Source organism: Triticum dicoccoides, chromosome 4A (genome assembly GCF_002162155.2).
Source record: "Triticum dicoccoides isolate Atlit2015 ecotype Zavitan chromosome 4A, WEW_v2.0, whole genome shotgun sequence".
NCBI classification, from domain to species: domain Eukaryota; kingdom Viridiplantae; phylum Streptophyta; class Magnoliopsida; order Poales; family Poaceae; genus Triticum; species Triticum dicoccoides.
Genome location: NC_041386.1, coordinates 617,695,341 through 617,710,664, shown reverse-complemented (window position 1 = coordinate 617,710,664; position 15,324 = coordinate 617,695,341). Strand labels below are relative to the sequence as shown.

Genomic DNA, 15,324 nt, shown 5'->3' with positions numbered 1-15,324 from the left:
AATGATTTGAGAGTATCTCAATTGATCTTTAGCCGTGCCTTCGAACTTTTGAATCAACATGCTGGGATCATATGGTGTTTGAGATGGTTTGTAGTCCGATATCCAAAACGACTCAACACCTTCTCAACATAATGGGATTGCAGAAGTGTAATCCCACCCTCGTTATCTCTCAGTAGCTTGATGTTCAGGATAACATCACCCACACCAAGGTCTTTCATCTCAAAGTTATGAGATAGAAACGACTTGACCTCCTCAATGACTTTGAGGTTGGTTCCGATTAACAGTATGTTATCAACATGTGAGCACAGTATAACTCCATCGCCCCCACCATGGCGATATAGTATACACACTTGTCAGCTTCATTAACAATGAAGCCAACAGATGTTAGAGTTGTATTAAGCTTATCATGCCATTGCTTAGGTGCTTGTTTCACGCCATATAAAAGATTCCAACAACCTACACATTTTTCCTTCCTGGCCATCTATCACAAAGCCATCTGGCTATTGCATGTAGATTTCCTCGCATAACTCTCCATTCAGGAAAGCCGTCTTAACATACATCTGGTGGATGAGAAGACTATGCAAGGCCCCCAACGAGAGTAATACTCGAATGGTGGTCAGTCTGGCCACAGGTGAATAACTATCAAAGAAATTTTCCTCTTCTTTTTTGTTCATAGCCCTTGGCCACAAGCCTAGCCTTGTACTTTTTAATCGTACCATTGGGCCTAAGCTTCTTTTTGAACACCCACTTACATCCCAATGGTTTACAACCATAGGGACGTTCAGCGATCTCCCATGTCTCGTTAGCCATGATGGAATCCATCTCGCTACGGACTGCATCCTTCCAGTAGTCAGCTTCTAGAGAGGCATATGCTTTTGCAATAGAAGTGGGAGTATCATCCATGAGGTATATGAAGAAATCATCACCAAAGGTCTTTGCAGTCCTTTGTCTCTTGCCCCTACCAAGGGTTTCCTCGTCATCCGCCTTAGGATTTTCATCATGTGTTCGTTCATAATATTCCATCGGAATGGAAGGCTCAAGAGTCTCCTCAGATTCCTGTCTAGAAGTGCTTTGCATACCTCTCATAGGAAAAATATCCTCGAAGAATGTAGCATCCTTAGACTCCATAATTGTACCAACCTTCTGGTCAGGTACCTCAGATTCACTACTAGAAATCTATAGCCAATGCTATTCTTAGCGGAGCCCAAATTAACGCAGTCCACCCTCTTGGGTCCAAGCTTACGCTTTTTGGGGATCGACACATTGACTTTCGCCAAACAGCCCCAAGTACGCAAGTACGAGAGTGTTGTCCTTCTCTTCGGCCATTTCTCATAGGGATTGATCTCATTGTGCTTTGTCAGAACTTTATTCAGGACATGACATGTCATCAATATAGCCTCCCTCCATCATGCCTTGGATAAACCCGATGTATCTCACATGGCGTTAACCAAATCAGTTAGAGTATGGTTTTTCTGCTCGGCAACCCCGTTTGACTGGGGTGAATAGGGAGGCGTCCTCTCATGAATAATATTGTGTTCCGCACAAAAAGTATCAAACTCACTCGAGAAGTACTCTCCACCATGATCTGGTCGGGCTCGTTTAATTTTATTTTCAAGTTGATTCTCAACTTCTGCCTTATAGATTTTAAAGTAGTGTAGAGCCTCATCTTTAGTATTTAACAGATACACATAACAATATCTAGTGGGGTCATTTATAAATGTCATGAAGTATTTCTTTTCACCTTTAGTCAACACACCATTCATCTCACAGAGATCAGAATGTATGAGTTCAAATGGTGCCAAGTATCTCTCCTCCGCAGCCTTGTGAGGCTTGCGAGGTTGCTTAGCTTGCACACATGGAAGGCACTTAGGACCTTTGGCTAAAGTGAAACTCGGGATTAAATTCAACTTAGCTAGCCATGTAATAACACCGAAACTAATGTGACAAAGACGTGAATGCCAAACTTCAGATTCATTAACATTTGAATGAATATGGTTCATGACTTTATTACAAAAATCTATGAGGGAAAGGTGGAACATCCCTCCGCTCTCATAATCTTTTCCAATAAATAGTCCATATTTAGTAACAACTAATTTATTAGACTCGAAGACCAACTTAAACCCTTCTCTACATAGAAGGGAGCCACTAACGAGGTTCTTCTTGATGGCGGGGACATGCAGCATGTTCTTCAGCTGCATGATCCTTCCCAAAGTAAACTTCAGATCGACCGTGCCAACACCATGAACAGAAGCACTCGCGCCATTCCCCATCAGTACGGACCCATGGCCTATGACCTGGTAAGAAGTGAACAGTGAAATGTTAGCACACACATGAACACTTTCACCTGTGTCCACCCACCATTCGGTGAGCTGAAACACTAGAAAACAGTAAATAAATTATTGTACCCAGATGCACCATTCTCATTGTTGACCACAATCATGTTGACAGGCTTGGAGTCCTATCCTGGCTTCTTATACTAGTTTGGGCACTTCTTGACCCAATGTTCAACCGACCCACAAGTGAAGCAACCCTCATCCTTCTTGTTTTCCTTGAAGGTATTCTTGCCCTTCTTCTTAAATTCGGTATTTTATTGGACACCGTTCTTTCCCTTGGGCTTGTGGGAGTTGAAGTTCCTCTGGTTCACCATGTTCGCGACAGAAGTTCCTTCAGCCTCTTTTCCGTGTGAGTCCTTTGCCCTCGAGTTCTGCTCAACACTCAGATGGCCGCTGATGTCCTCTACTGAGAACTCACGCCTCTAATGTTTCAGAGTGGTAGCAAAGTTTCTTCACGAATTAGGGAGCTTAGCGATTATACATCCCGCGACAAACTTGCCCGGTAAATCGCACTTAAGAAGCTCAAGCTCCTTAGTGATGCATAGTATCTCATGAGCCTGCTCCAATACAGGACGGTTCTCAACCATCTTCTAATCGTGGAACTGCTCTATAATATACATCTCACTCCCAACATTGGTGGCCCCGAATTTAGATTCGAGCGCATCTCACAAGTCCTTGGCGACATGCACATGAAAATATCCGTTGACCAATTTATCTCCGATCATGCTAAGAACTGCTCCGAGAAATACGACTGTGGCCTCCCTGAACACCTTCTCCTGTTCAGGAGCAATCGTTCTCGTGGGCACACCGGCGACCTAGAATATGTTCATAGCCGTGAGCCATAAAGTGGTCTTAGTCCACCAATGCTTAAAGTACGTATTGGTAAACTTATCCAATTTCAGTGCAGCGGCAAAGCCACTTGCCAAAAAAATCCTACACATAATAGGTTTTTTGGATTGTTGAATAAATAGGCAATTTTTTGACTAATTTAATCCATAAACAAATCACTAGCAAGGCATTGACAGAATTAACGACATATTGATTCTGATCTAGACAAGCACGTACTATGCAAATAGTAGACACATCTACACATAATGCTAGTACTGCTAATGCGGAAATGAACAGCAGCGGGATAAACGCGTTCTACCCTCCAGTAGGCCAGGCAGAAGCCGTGGCGGCGGTGGTAGCAACAGCAGTGTCCTCGGCAGCCTTCTTGTCGGCCTCGAGCTTCTCGGCGGCGAGACGGTCGGCGTCGGACTGAGATATGTTGATGATGAAGGTGATGCGGATGTAGAGGAAGCAGATGAAGAGAGGCGAGCAGTCGCGTAGTCGCTTCCCAAAAACCTATTCGCCCCTCTCCCGTATAGGATCCAGAGAGGCGGGATTTCGGAGACCTGCTCTCCCGTCGACTGTGTAGGCGGCGGCCGGGATGGAGTCACCGGCGGCAGCAACAAAAAAGGAACGATGTTGGGAAATGCGTGTGGAGCAGATATGAGATGTTCAAGGTGACTAGGGTTAGGACAGTGCGTGTGGAGCCCACGATCCGACGTCTCAGATCGTGGCTAATACATCTCCAGCGTATCTATAATTTTTGCTTGTTCCATGCTATTATATTATCCATCTAGGATGTTTTATATGCATTTATATGCTATTTTATCTGACTTTTGGGACTAACCTATTAACCTAGAGCTCAGTGCCAGTTTTTGTTTTTTTCCTTGTTTTTGAGTATCGCAGAAAAGGAAAACCAAACGAAGTCCAATTGACCTGAAATTTCACGGAGATTATTTTGGGACCAGAAGAAGCCCACGGAGTATTGGAGATGGGCCAGAAGAGTCCCGAGGCACCCACGAGGGTGGGGGCGCGCCCTACCCCCTGGGCGCGCCCCCTACCTCCTGGCCGCCTCGGAGACCCCCCTGACTTGTTCCCGACGCCAACATCTCTTATATATACACAAACTTCCCGAACATAACCTAGATCGGGAGTTCCGCCGCCGCAAGTCTCTATAGCCACCGAAAACCAATCTAGACCCGTTCTGGCACCCTGCCGGAGGGGGGAATCCCTCTCGGTGGCCATCTTCATAATCCCATCACTCTCCATCACGAGGAGGGAGTAGTTCACCCTCGGGGCTGAGGGTATGTACCAGTAGCTATGTGTTTGATCTCTCTCTCTCTCTCTCTCGTGTTCTTGATTTGCATTATCTTGATGTATCTCGAGCTTTGCTATTATAGTTGGATCTTATGATGTTTCTCCCCCTCTACTCTCTTGTAATGGATTGAGTTTTTCCTTTGAAGTTATCTTATCGGATTGAGTCTTTAAGGATTTGAGAACACTTGATGTATGTCTTGCATGTGCTTATCTGTGGTGACAATGGGATATTCACGTGATCCACTTGATGTATGTTTTGGTGATCAACTTGCGAGTTCCGTGACCTTGTTAACTTATGCATAGGGGTTGGCACACGTTTTCGTCTTGACTCTCCGGTAAAAACTTTGGGGCACTTTTTGAAGTTATTTGTGTTGGTTGAATAGATGAATCTGACATTGTGTGATGCATATCGTATAATCATACCCACGGATACTTGAGGTGACATTGGAGTATCTAGGTAACATTAGGGTTTTGGTTGATTTGTGTCTTAAGGTGTTATTCTAGTACGAACTCTAGGATAGATCGAACGGAAAGAATAGCTTCGTGTTATTTTACTACGGACTCTTGAATAGATCGATCAGAAAGAATAATTTTGAGGTGGTTTCGTACCCTACAATAATCTCTTCGTTTGTTCTCCGCTATTAGTGACTTTGGAGTGACTCTTTGTTGCATGTTGAGGGATAGTTATATGATCTAATTATGTTATTATTATTGAGAGAACTTGCACTAGTGAAAGTATGAACCTTAGGCCTTATTTCCTAGCCTTGCAATACCGTTTACGCTCACTTTTACCACTTGCTACCTTACTGTTTTTATATTTTCAGATTACAAAAACCTATATCTACCATCCATATTGCACTTGTATCACCATTTCTTCGCCGAACTAGTGCACCTATACAATTTACCATTGTATTGGGTGTGTTGGGGACACAAGAGACTCTTTGTTATTTCGTTGCAGTGTTGTTTGAGAGAGACCATCTTCATCCTACGCCTCCCACGGATTGATAAACCTTAGGTCATCCACTTGAGAGAAATTTTCTACTGTCATACAAACTTCTGCACTTAGAGGCCTAACAACATCTACAAGAAAAAGGTTGTGTAGTAGACATCAAGCTCTTTTCTGGCGCCTCATTTACACATTAACATTCTTTAGTCTAACACTTTTGAGTACCAATTTCTATGAACTATGATGGTTTTAATACACCTGAGTATATATTATGGAATAACATTTTGTACGGTGCATCCAATGGTATGAATATGGTGTCTTAATACTACGTTCTATGTTGATGGTTAAGATCGGAACTATTTTGTTAATACCGATTCAAAAACGAACCCAACTTACACGAGGGGTTATTTTAAATAGAAAGCAAAGTCGGAGTTTGCATAGCTCTAGAAAACCACAGACTTGCATACTCTCGTGGGTATGCACACAAGAAACATACTTGAACATGTAAATTGGGTCAAAACTCAAAAAGGCATTGGAAACAAAACGGCGAAATCAAGTGATTTGACTATTGAGATAGAAAAAAACTACAAAGGAGGTACTCCTTCACATTATTATTATGTCTGTTGGCACAAACCGGCCTGAACAGCTGTAGGAGCTAAATGCTAATCCAAGAAATGCTATTTAGTTCCCTCCACCTATGCTTAGGATCGTCCCTTTAGTGCACGCCCCATGTCCTTCAATTCGTAATGCTAGTAAAATGATGGAAATTAAAATACATGTCGAGGTCCAAGTTCTATCTTGATCGAGAAAGGATAATTTAGTGGTATCCGCCACCACCAGATCCTGATCCATTGCCTCCACCATTGCCAGTTCCGCCATTCTGGCTCTCACCGGTGCCGCCACCCATGCCACCACCCATTCCCGTGGCATAGCCTTCGCCATAAGAGCCAGTGCTACCGGTCTGAGCGGCGCCAGACCCAGCACCCGATCCAACTCCAACGCTTGGACCTTCAGCGACACTTCCGGTTGCGCCACCACCATTGCCGCTTCCTCCTGCATTTGCAAAGCCTCCAGAAGTGGCGTCGCTACCGGCCTGTCCAGCGCCAGCTCCGGCACCACCTCCATTTCCGTTGTTACCGCCGCCACCCCCGTTACCACTACCACCAGCATCTGAGTAGCTGGTACCATCACCACCGGCAACAGGAGTCGGTGCCTTTGTCACACCACTCTCACCATATCCCTTGCCAAGGCCAGACCCAACCCCAGTTCCGCTAGACCCATTTGCACCCCCACCACTACCCCCGCCCCCGCCATTACCATCAGCATTGGCGTATCCATTGCCGCTAGGGGCTGATGCAGAGCCACTCACACCACTCCCTCTACCAGAACCAGATCCGAAACCAGACCCGGATCCACCCTTTGATCCTCCCCCACCGCCTGCTCCTCCTCCTCCTCCAGACCCCTTGGCGAAATTCCACTTGTTACCCCAATCTCCACCGCTTTCACTATATCCTAAGCCTCCACCCGATCCAGACCCTCCACCCCATCCACTCCCACCATTCGCACCACCTCCCCCACCACCTCCTCCACCACCACCTGAAGCACTGGAGGAGCTAGCTAGCATCCTTGCTGCATCGGCGAACCCAATGCTCACAAGGACAACAAAGCCAAGAGCTGCAAGCCTGGTGCTAGTAGCCATTGTGAGTGAGCTGTGTGGAGTGAGATGGTCGAGTTGGGTGCTGAGTGCAGAGAAGGTTGGGTCAGTATATATAGTGCTGGGGGCCGTGCATGGGTGCGAGATCTTACGGTGAACCGATCGAGTGATTTTGGTTGTGCATTGAATGGGTTATTCGATGAGAAGTTTCCTATGATCAGAGTGACGGTAGTACTGTTGACTGTGTATATGTCGATCTAGTTCCACAGTAGCCGCTAGCAAGACGTGCAGCATGTAATTGTCATGCAAATCTCTCTCCTTACTCACGACAGTAATTTATTGATTGATGCAGATCAACTAGTATGCAAAAGATCCCCATCGCCTGACATAGACAGACTAGTTATATCTGTTCGATGCCCTACACATGTGGAAGTACGCGTAAGCTGATGATCGATGTAGGTACGCAATGCGATCAGTGGACTCGGATCCTTTGACATTGGCATTTCCTGTTAGTCTGCTCGCCGAGTTCATCGTGCACCGTGCATCGCCCGGCGACTTACCTTACCTAGGGTTTACTAACCCATTGTCAACAACTTTGACCGAGTAGCGCACTCTGGCTCTATTCTAGGCGCATGCAAATTAACAACGAGATACGTCGATCGGTGATAATTACAGTGTCCAAGTTGACCTAGTGGCAGGCTAGGATCGATCGAGCTGGCATTCCATTCTCCAGCTGCATGCAAGGCTCCGGATGGGTGGGCAGAAACGAGAAGAGTAGCTAGCTAGCTAGCCATGTTCACTCACGGCCGGGATCCCATCTTAATTTAGTTAATGGTTTGATTAGTATCAACAAAACTCGATCGCGTTCCGTAGGTCTGACTTCCTAAATTACTGCACATGCTCTCCAAAAGTCCAAATACACACCTTTGAACCCGTCTCCACGGCGACTAACATACTCCCTCCCTCCGTACAAATATATAGGGACTAATAAGTTTTTTTAGGTTGCCTTTAACCACCGGTTGAAACGAAAATATGATGTATATGCTATATAAGGTATACCATCAAATTCGTATGTGAATTTGTGAAATGAGTTTTTAATGATAGAATTAGATTATTAATTTTATCTACAGTCAAAAGCAATCTTGAAAAACGTATTCGGTCTTATATATTTGGATTTGGGGAGGGGGGGGGGTATCAATATTAGGCATGTGGGTGGGTACTTGGCTGTTGGTGTTGATGTTCATACCGTGGGCTATACTATTAAGTCAGTGTATGCTTTCTTTATTTCTTCTCTTGTTTATGGATTATATTTCAAGGGAATAGAGTTACAATCTGAAGTTACAAAATCCGAAATGCAGGGAAGACCTTGATTAAGCGAACATGCAATGCTCCACTCTGTGCACCCAACAAGATGACTAGATTATGAGGTACCCTATTTTGATCACGCGAAACTTTTCTAGGAATAAAATTTTGTGCTTCAGTATGAGCCTTGATCTCAGAGACAAGGTGTTTGTAATTAGAACAGGGTAGTGAATCATTAAAGAGACTCGATAGCGCCTAGTCGAATCTGATTGGAAGGCATCCGGGAGATCAGTCCACTATAGTAGCCACCCCATCCATTATCACACGCATGTTGTTGTTGACTCGAGCACACCGTTGCAGTGGGAAAGGTGTCTATATGCAGCAAAACTAAACGCTTCCATCCAGATTTCTGAGGATCATACTGATATCCCCCAAGTGCAAGGGATCGCAGTCTTCGTTCCTAAGATTACAACCCTCAATTTATATGCTACATGATCGGAGTCAAAGAATGCTTATAAGCTTTAACCGTTGAGTCGCCAATTCAACCACACCTGAAAACAAATATATGCTTGAATAATTTATTAGTAGTAACAGAAATGTAGTGAGACGTTGTGCAACACCATGGGTGGCCTGTCGGGCGGCACGCTAGATGGTGAGCCAGCCTGGGTGTTTTGCAGAGCTTCTAGCCGGGCAGAGAGTCCCATAGATCGGAGTTCTAGGTCAGGTAGGAATTATGTAACCTTAGGTCTCGTCCTCCTTTATAATGTGAGGCTAGGGGGTAGTTTCGGAGAATATGACATCATTGGACACAAGGCATTTACTTCATTAATCAAAGTAAAGCAGAAGTAGGGTATTACCTCGACCAGTGGGGCACTTCTCCTTGTTGAGGTCTGACAGCGGCGGCGTGGATCATTCAGATCCCGGCAAGGATGGCGACGGCCCGTGCACGAGAGATGGAGGTCTTCAATCAGATCTGTCCGCGTCGTTCCCTTCCTGAAGGCATCGCCGAGGAGAAGTTCAAGGCCACTCTTTGCTACCTTCCGGGGAAACCTTAGATCAGTAGATCGGATGACGGGGGCTCTTTGGTGTCGTTTCCCCCTTGGGGGCGTCATTTTTGGAGGTGCACACGGGCTCGAGGGACTAGAGGACGACGTCTTTGGTGGAGCGGTGCTTCATCTTACACATCGATGGTGGTGGATCTCGGTGGCGTGGCGCTATGGAGATTCGGCATCTGATGCGCGGAGATGGATTCGCGCAGGAGGAGGAGGCTGTCTGGCATCATGGTGGCATTGATGGCAGAGAGGCCTGGCAAGGTCGGTGCTTCAGTTCTGCTCTGAGGATGGACCGAGGGATGATGGAGGTGACGGCCCTTGCAGCGTGTGGTGCTCACCGGGAGTGTGCCAAATCGGCGTGGGACCAAATCGAGGTAGTGGCTTGGATGGGACACCCTGCTTTAGATGTTAAGCTTTGATGCGATGTCTGTTTGGTATTAGGCCCTGACATTTGGCACGCCTTCATCAAGGGGATAGGAGTAGCAACGGTGTTACCAAGATGGTGGCTTCAAGCCTTGATGTATCACTTTGTATGGTCTTTGTGAATAATTAATAATATGGTTGCATGCATCTTCCAGATGCAGATGTCGGGGGTACATCCTTCTTTTTTAAAAAATAAAAAAAATAAACCTCGATCAAGGTCCAAACCTCGGTAAGTTCCCCGTGTGTGATCCCCTCTTGAACTTCCGGTCTCACTTTCCACCCTACCAAGGCTACAGACGGTTTCGGATTTGTCGGTTGGCGTGCTAGGTAGGGGCCGCGCTGGCCGGAGACCGGACCCAGATTGGATCTAATCATACCCGACGAGTTCATGCCAAGCCAAAGCTTCATCTCCGTCTCCCTCAAATTAGTCGCCAACAGGGCGGATCGGCTCTACAACGACACGCCGCCCTCCCATGTCCAAACTCTCCTATTCAAAAGTCTCGAGTTCACCTTCGACCAGTACGGAGATACCGTATGCCTCCGTGTCCTGCCATCACCATGGACACACGGAGCGGCGCTAGTCTTAGCGAAGTCTGGGACGGCGGGATCTGCAACAACCCACCAGTCCACATGATGTAGGGAGTCCACATAATCTTCCGGGCTGCCGATACATGAAGAGCCCAGAAGCTCATGTGTAGAATAGTCTACGCGACTGCACCCACTCATAAGAAGTACCTAGAGTGGTCTGACTCCACCATCACATTCGATCGCTCCGATCACCTGGACTATATTCCTCATCCAGGGAAATTTGCCCTGGTACTAGGTGCAATCTTCGGGGATTTATGGATGGGGGGATCGGCTCTCACGGATTTGTCCCAGGAAAGAAATTGCAACCGCTGGGGCACATTTCCCTTGAGGTTCTCTTCCGGGATGAGGATAACTTCCGCTGTGGAATGGGGCAACTTGCCCGAAGTAGGGTATTACAACGCATTGTAGTCAATGCGAAATGGGGCACCATTCCGCAGCGACTACAATGCATTGCATTCATGGCCTTACCATCTTACACTTACCTACAACTAAAAATGCAAAGCCCCCAACAGCACCATCGCAGTATGTGGTAGCGCTGAGAGAGCACTAGAAGCGTAGGTCGCCATCCTGGAGCATGTTGAGGCCGCCCTGGCTTCAGCAGAGCTAGAGGAAATCAAGAGGATGGTTGATCCGGCTGCAACTTCCTTGCCCATGAAACCCAAGCCTGGCCCAGCCATCCAACCTACAAAAGAGACAAAAAAAAGTTCCAAGTACACTTCGAGAACCCCTCCAAAATAGTAATCATAGGAGATCATAGGAAGAGATCTGAGCACGGATCAGGAGGCCGCGCTGATGCAATTCTTAGGGATAGCTGGGACATCTTCGTCTGGAGGCCCGCTGACATGCCTGGAGTTCCTGCACACATCGCCGAGAACAGACTGGATGTTCAAAAAGATGTGAGGGCGGTCAAACAGGCCTTCGACGATTCGCCACCGAGAAGCGCCACACAATCAAAGAAGAAATCGCCCGGCTCCTAGCTGCCTACTTCATCGGGGAGATGGCCCACCCTAGTTTTAAGCACCAAGGAATTATGAGCTACCCCTCACAAGAACTGTTGTATTTTTGGCAGGCAAGGTATTTCCCAAATCTTTTTCCACTGCAAAGTATCTTGTGCACGCGCTAATGAACAAGGTGCCTCGGCACAATATTTGCCAGTCTGTCATGACTGTAGAGTTAATACGCTGATTTCACCAAGAACACCCCTTGCTATCATAATGTCATCCATGTTAATCTTCAAACTCCTCTCTAATGGGCATGGCAAGGATGACATGGGCATCTTCTTCCCAGAAGGTTTCCCTTTAGTAAATGACGGCTTTTCTTCAAGAACAGGGACGTGATCATAATGTCATCCATGTTAATTTTCAAACTCCTCTCTAATGGGCATGGCAAGGATCACATAGGCATCTTCTTCCCAGAAGGTTTCCCTTTAGTAAATGACGGCTTTTCTTCAAGAACAGAAACGTGCTTTTATATCTCAGCAGCTGTGAAAAGGCAAGAAAAAGAGTATGTGACATTTCCCGTTGTTTATCTAATGTACATATATAAGGATCGTGTTGCCATCGCAGTTCAGTTTGTTCACGCCCTCTCTGGTACTGGACATAGAAGATCTGTACCTGGAGGTAGTAGTCTGATGTAATGTAGGAAGCGATCTAGTTCTCTTTTTTGTTGATTTCTTCTTGTAAGCAGTTTTATCTGTGAGGTGTGTCTGAACAGAACATGTTCTTGTTCCGGATGTAGTTATTTCCAAAATTAATGGAAAGACATCCTCCTACATTGAAATCAATTATTATTTTTCGAGACGAAGGTAAAAGATTTGCCTCTTTAATTAATTAAGCAGAAGAGAGGTACCCAATTGATCACGGAAAACCTGACGTAAACTGAAACAAGGGCCAAGCCCACACCCGAACATCGACACCCAAAGTGCCAAGCCCACTCTCGTCGACGACATGCCAAACGCGACAACAAACGCCAATCTCACAAAAACACACCAATGGGGGACCCCGCTCCGCCAATCAAGCCGGCCTTCCACGGTTCCACCACTGCCAGAAAGAAGATGCCATGACTGCTATGGGAGGAACAGACCGGGACTCACGGGTGGCGTGAAAAGGCAAGCACTTGACAAGTCCTGCTGCAACAGCCGACATGTCGACGACCAATATCGACGACAACCACGTTGCCCACACGATATGAGGTCCATGTCCTCGATGCTGCAAACTCTCGGGGCCGCCGGCCCGACATCCACTACTCTGACACGCCCTGCGCATCCAACTGACACCGCCTTCCGAGGCCGCCGCCCCGACAATTATTGGTGATATATTGTCAATGTCACTGCCGCCGCCCCGCCTTCCGAGGCTGCCGCCACATGGCTTTGTGTCCGTTTCTAAACTAACTCTGTATCATGCTCATATGATCAAGGAACCTCTGTTTGCCACCGTGCAAGATACATTTACTATTGCATTTGGTGGTTTCCTATACCAATCACAAGATGTATCAGGCAAGACTGATTACTTAGATTAATAGGTAAGAACGAATAGCTTGTGCCCTCTAATTCTGACTAGGGGCTGCGATATTCTCTCCACACATGATAATAAATTGGGGCCCTCATTCATCTTGACCTCTTGTTCTTTGCGCTTCGATAGATGACATTCTATTTTCAAGATGTAAAGTCTCATGTATCGACACTGTTCAAACATTATTTACACGTTATAGTTCTTTAGTCTAACATTTTCGAGTACCAATTTGTACGAACTATGACGGTTTAAATACAACTGAGTATATATTATGGAATAACATTTTGTACGGTAGATCCAATGGTATGAATATTGTGTTATAAGTCTTAGTACTACCTTCCATGTTGATGGTTAAGACAGGAACTATTTTGTTGATACAGATTTGAAAACGAACCCATTTAACCCGGAGGGAATATTTCAAATACGAAGCAAGGTCGGAGATTGCATAGCACTCAGAAAGACATTGCAAACAAAACGATGGAATCAAGCAATTTGACTATTGAGATAGAAAAGGCTACAAAGGAGCTACTCCTTCACATCATTATTATGCCTATTGGCACAAACCTGCCTGAATAGGTGGAATTAAATGTTAATCCCAGAAATGCTATTTAGCTCCTTCCACCGGCATTCAGGATCATCCCTTCCTTGCATGCCACATGCCCTCTGATGCGAAGTGCTAGTAAAATGACGGAGATTAAAATACATGTCGAGTTCCCATTCTAGCTTTTTCAATAAAGGGTAATTTAGTGGTATCCGCCACCACCAGATCCGGATCCACTGCCTCCGCCACTTCCAGTTCCGCCATTTTGGCTTTCACCACTGCCACCACCCATGCCACCGCCCATTCCCGTGGCATAGCCTTCGCCATAAGAGCCAGTGCTACCGGTCTGAGCAGCGCCAGACCCAGCACCAGATCCAACTCCAACACTTGGACCGTCAGCGACATCTCCAGTTGCGCCGCCACCATTGCCGCTTCCTCCCCCATTTGCAAAGCCTCCAGAAGTGTCGTCGCTACCAGCCTGTCCAGCGCCAGCGCCGGCACCACCTCCATTTCCGTTGTTACCACCACCACCACCGTTACCACTACCGCCAGCATCAGAGTAGCTGGTACCATCACCACCAGCAACAGGAGCCGGTGCCTTTGACACACCACTCTCACCATACCCCTTGCCAAGGCCAGATCCAGTCCCGGTTCCGCTAGACCCATCTGCACCACCACCTCCGCCACCACCCCCGCCCTTACCGTCAGCACTGGCATAACCATTGCCGCTAGGGGCCAATGCGGAGCCACTTGCACCGCTGCCAGTGCCGAAGCCAAATCCGGAGCCAGACCCGGATCCACCCTTTGATCCTCCACCACCACCAGCTCCTCCTCCTCCACCAAATCCCTTGGCGAAGTTCCACTTGTTACCCCAATCTCCACCGCTCTCACTATATCCTAAGCCTCCACCTGACCCAGAACCTCCACCATATCCACTCCCACCAGACCCACCGCCTCCCCCGCCACCTCCACCTCCCCCTCCACCTGAAGCACTGGAGGAGCTACCGAGCATCCTTGCGGCATCGGTGAACCCAATGCTCACAAGGACAACAAAACCGAGAGCTGCAAGCTTGGTGCTAGTAGCCATTGTGAGTGAGACTCGGCTGAGTGAGGCGAGTTGGGTGCTGATGAGAGCAGAGAGGGTTGGGTGATTATATATAGTGGTGGAGGCCGTGCATGGGTGCGATACCTTAAGGCGATCCGATCAAGCGTTTTTAGTTATGTATTGAGTGGGTTATTCGATGAGAAGTTTCCTATGATCAGAGTGGCAGTAGTACCTTTGACTTTGTCTATATCGATCTAGATCGATTAGCCGCTAGCAAGACAGCATATAGCAATTGTCATGCAACAAATCTCTCTCTCTCTCTCTCTCTCTCTCTCTCTCTCTCTCTCTCTCTCTCTCTCTCTCTCTACTCTACTCTTGTCGGCAATTTATCGATGCAGATCTACTAGTACTAAGTGGCCTAACATGGACAGATTACTTATATCTGTTCGATGCTCTAGACATGTGAAAGGACGTGTAAGTTGATCGTCGGATCCTTTGACATTGGCGTTTCCTCGTAACCGGCTCTACTCGCCGAGTTAAGTTAATCTTCCTGGCAAACGACGAAGAAGTGTGTGTTAACTTGGATTAGCTACTTGCAGCATCGTGCATCTCCGAACCACCGCGGCCCAGCGGTGACCCTACTAGGGTTTAAAGCGTCGCCGGTGCCCTCAACTTTGACCGAGTAACGCACCCTAGTTCAACTCAGTGATCTTCGGGATATCTTGTGATAGTTATGGCGACGCAAACAACGAGAGATGCACGTAGATCGGTCAAAATGACAGTGT

The 15,324-nt window shown here is 46.9% G+C and overlaps 2 protein-coding genes across 2 annotated transcripts; both read right to left on the bottom strand.

Annotated features, from left to right (window-relative positions):
* Positions 1 to 5,920: 5,920 nt before the first annotated feature.
* LOC119287394 (putative glycine-rich cell wall structural protein 1) lies at positions 5,921 to 7,150 on the bottom strand. Its single transcript, XM_037566931.1, has one exon. It carries the CDS (start codon positions 7,121 to 7,123, stop codon positions 6,242 to 6,244), a length of 882 nt encoding a protein of 293 aa, XP_037422828.1. The 5' UTR covers positions 7,124 to 7,150; the 3' UTR covers positions 5,921 to 6,241.
* Positions 7,151 to 13,431: 6,281 nt separating this feature from the next.
* On the bottom strand, positions 13,432 to 14,610 carry LOC119287393 (glycine-rich cell wall structural protein 2-like). The gene has a single exon (XM_037566930.1). It carries the CDS (start codon positions 14,579 to 14,581, stop codon positions 13,697 to 13,699), a length of 885 nt encoding a protein of 294 aa, XP_037422827.1. The 5' UTR covers positions 14,582 to 14,610; the 3' UTR covers positions 13,432 to 13,696.
* Between the last annotated feature and the right edge of the window lie 714 nt (positions 14,611 to 15,324).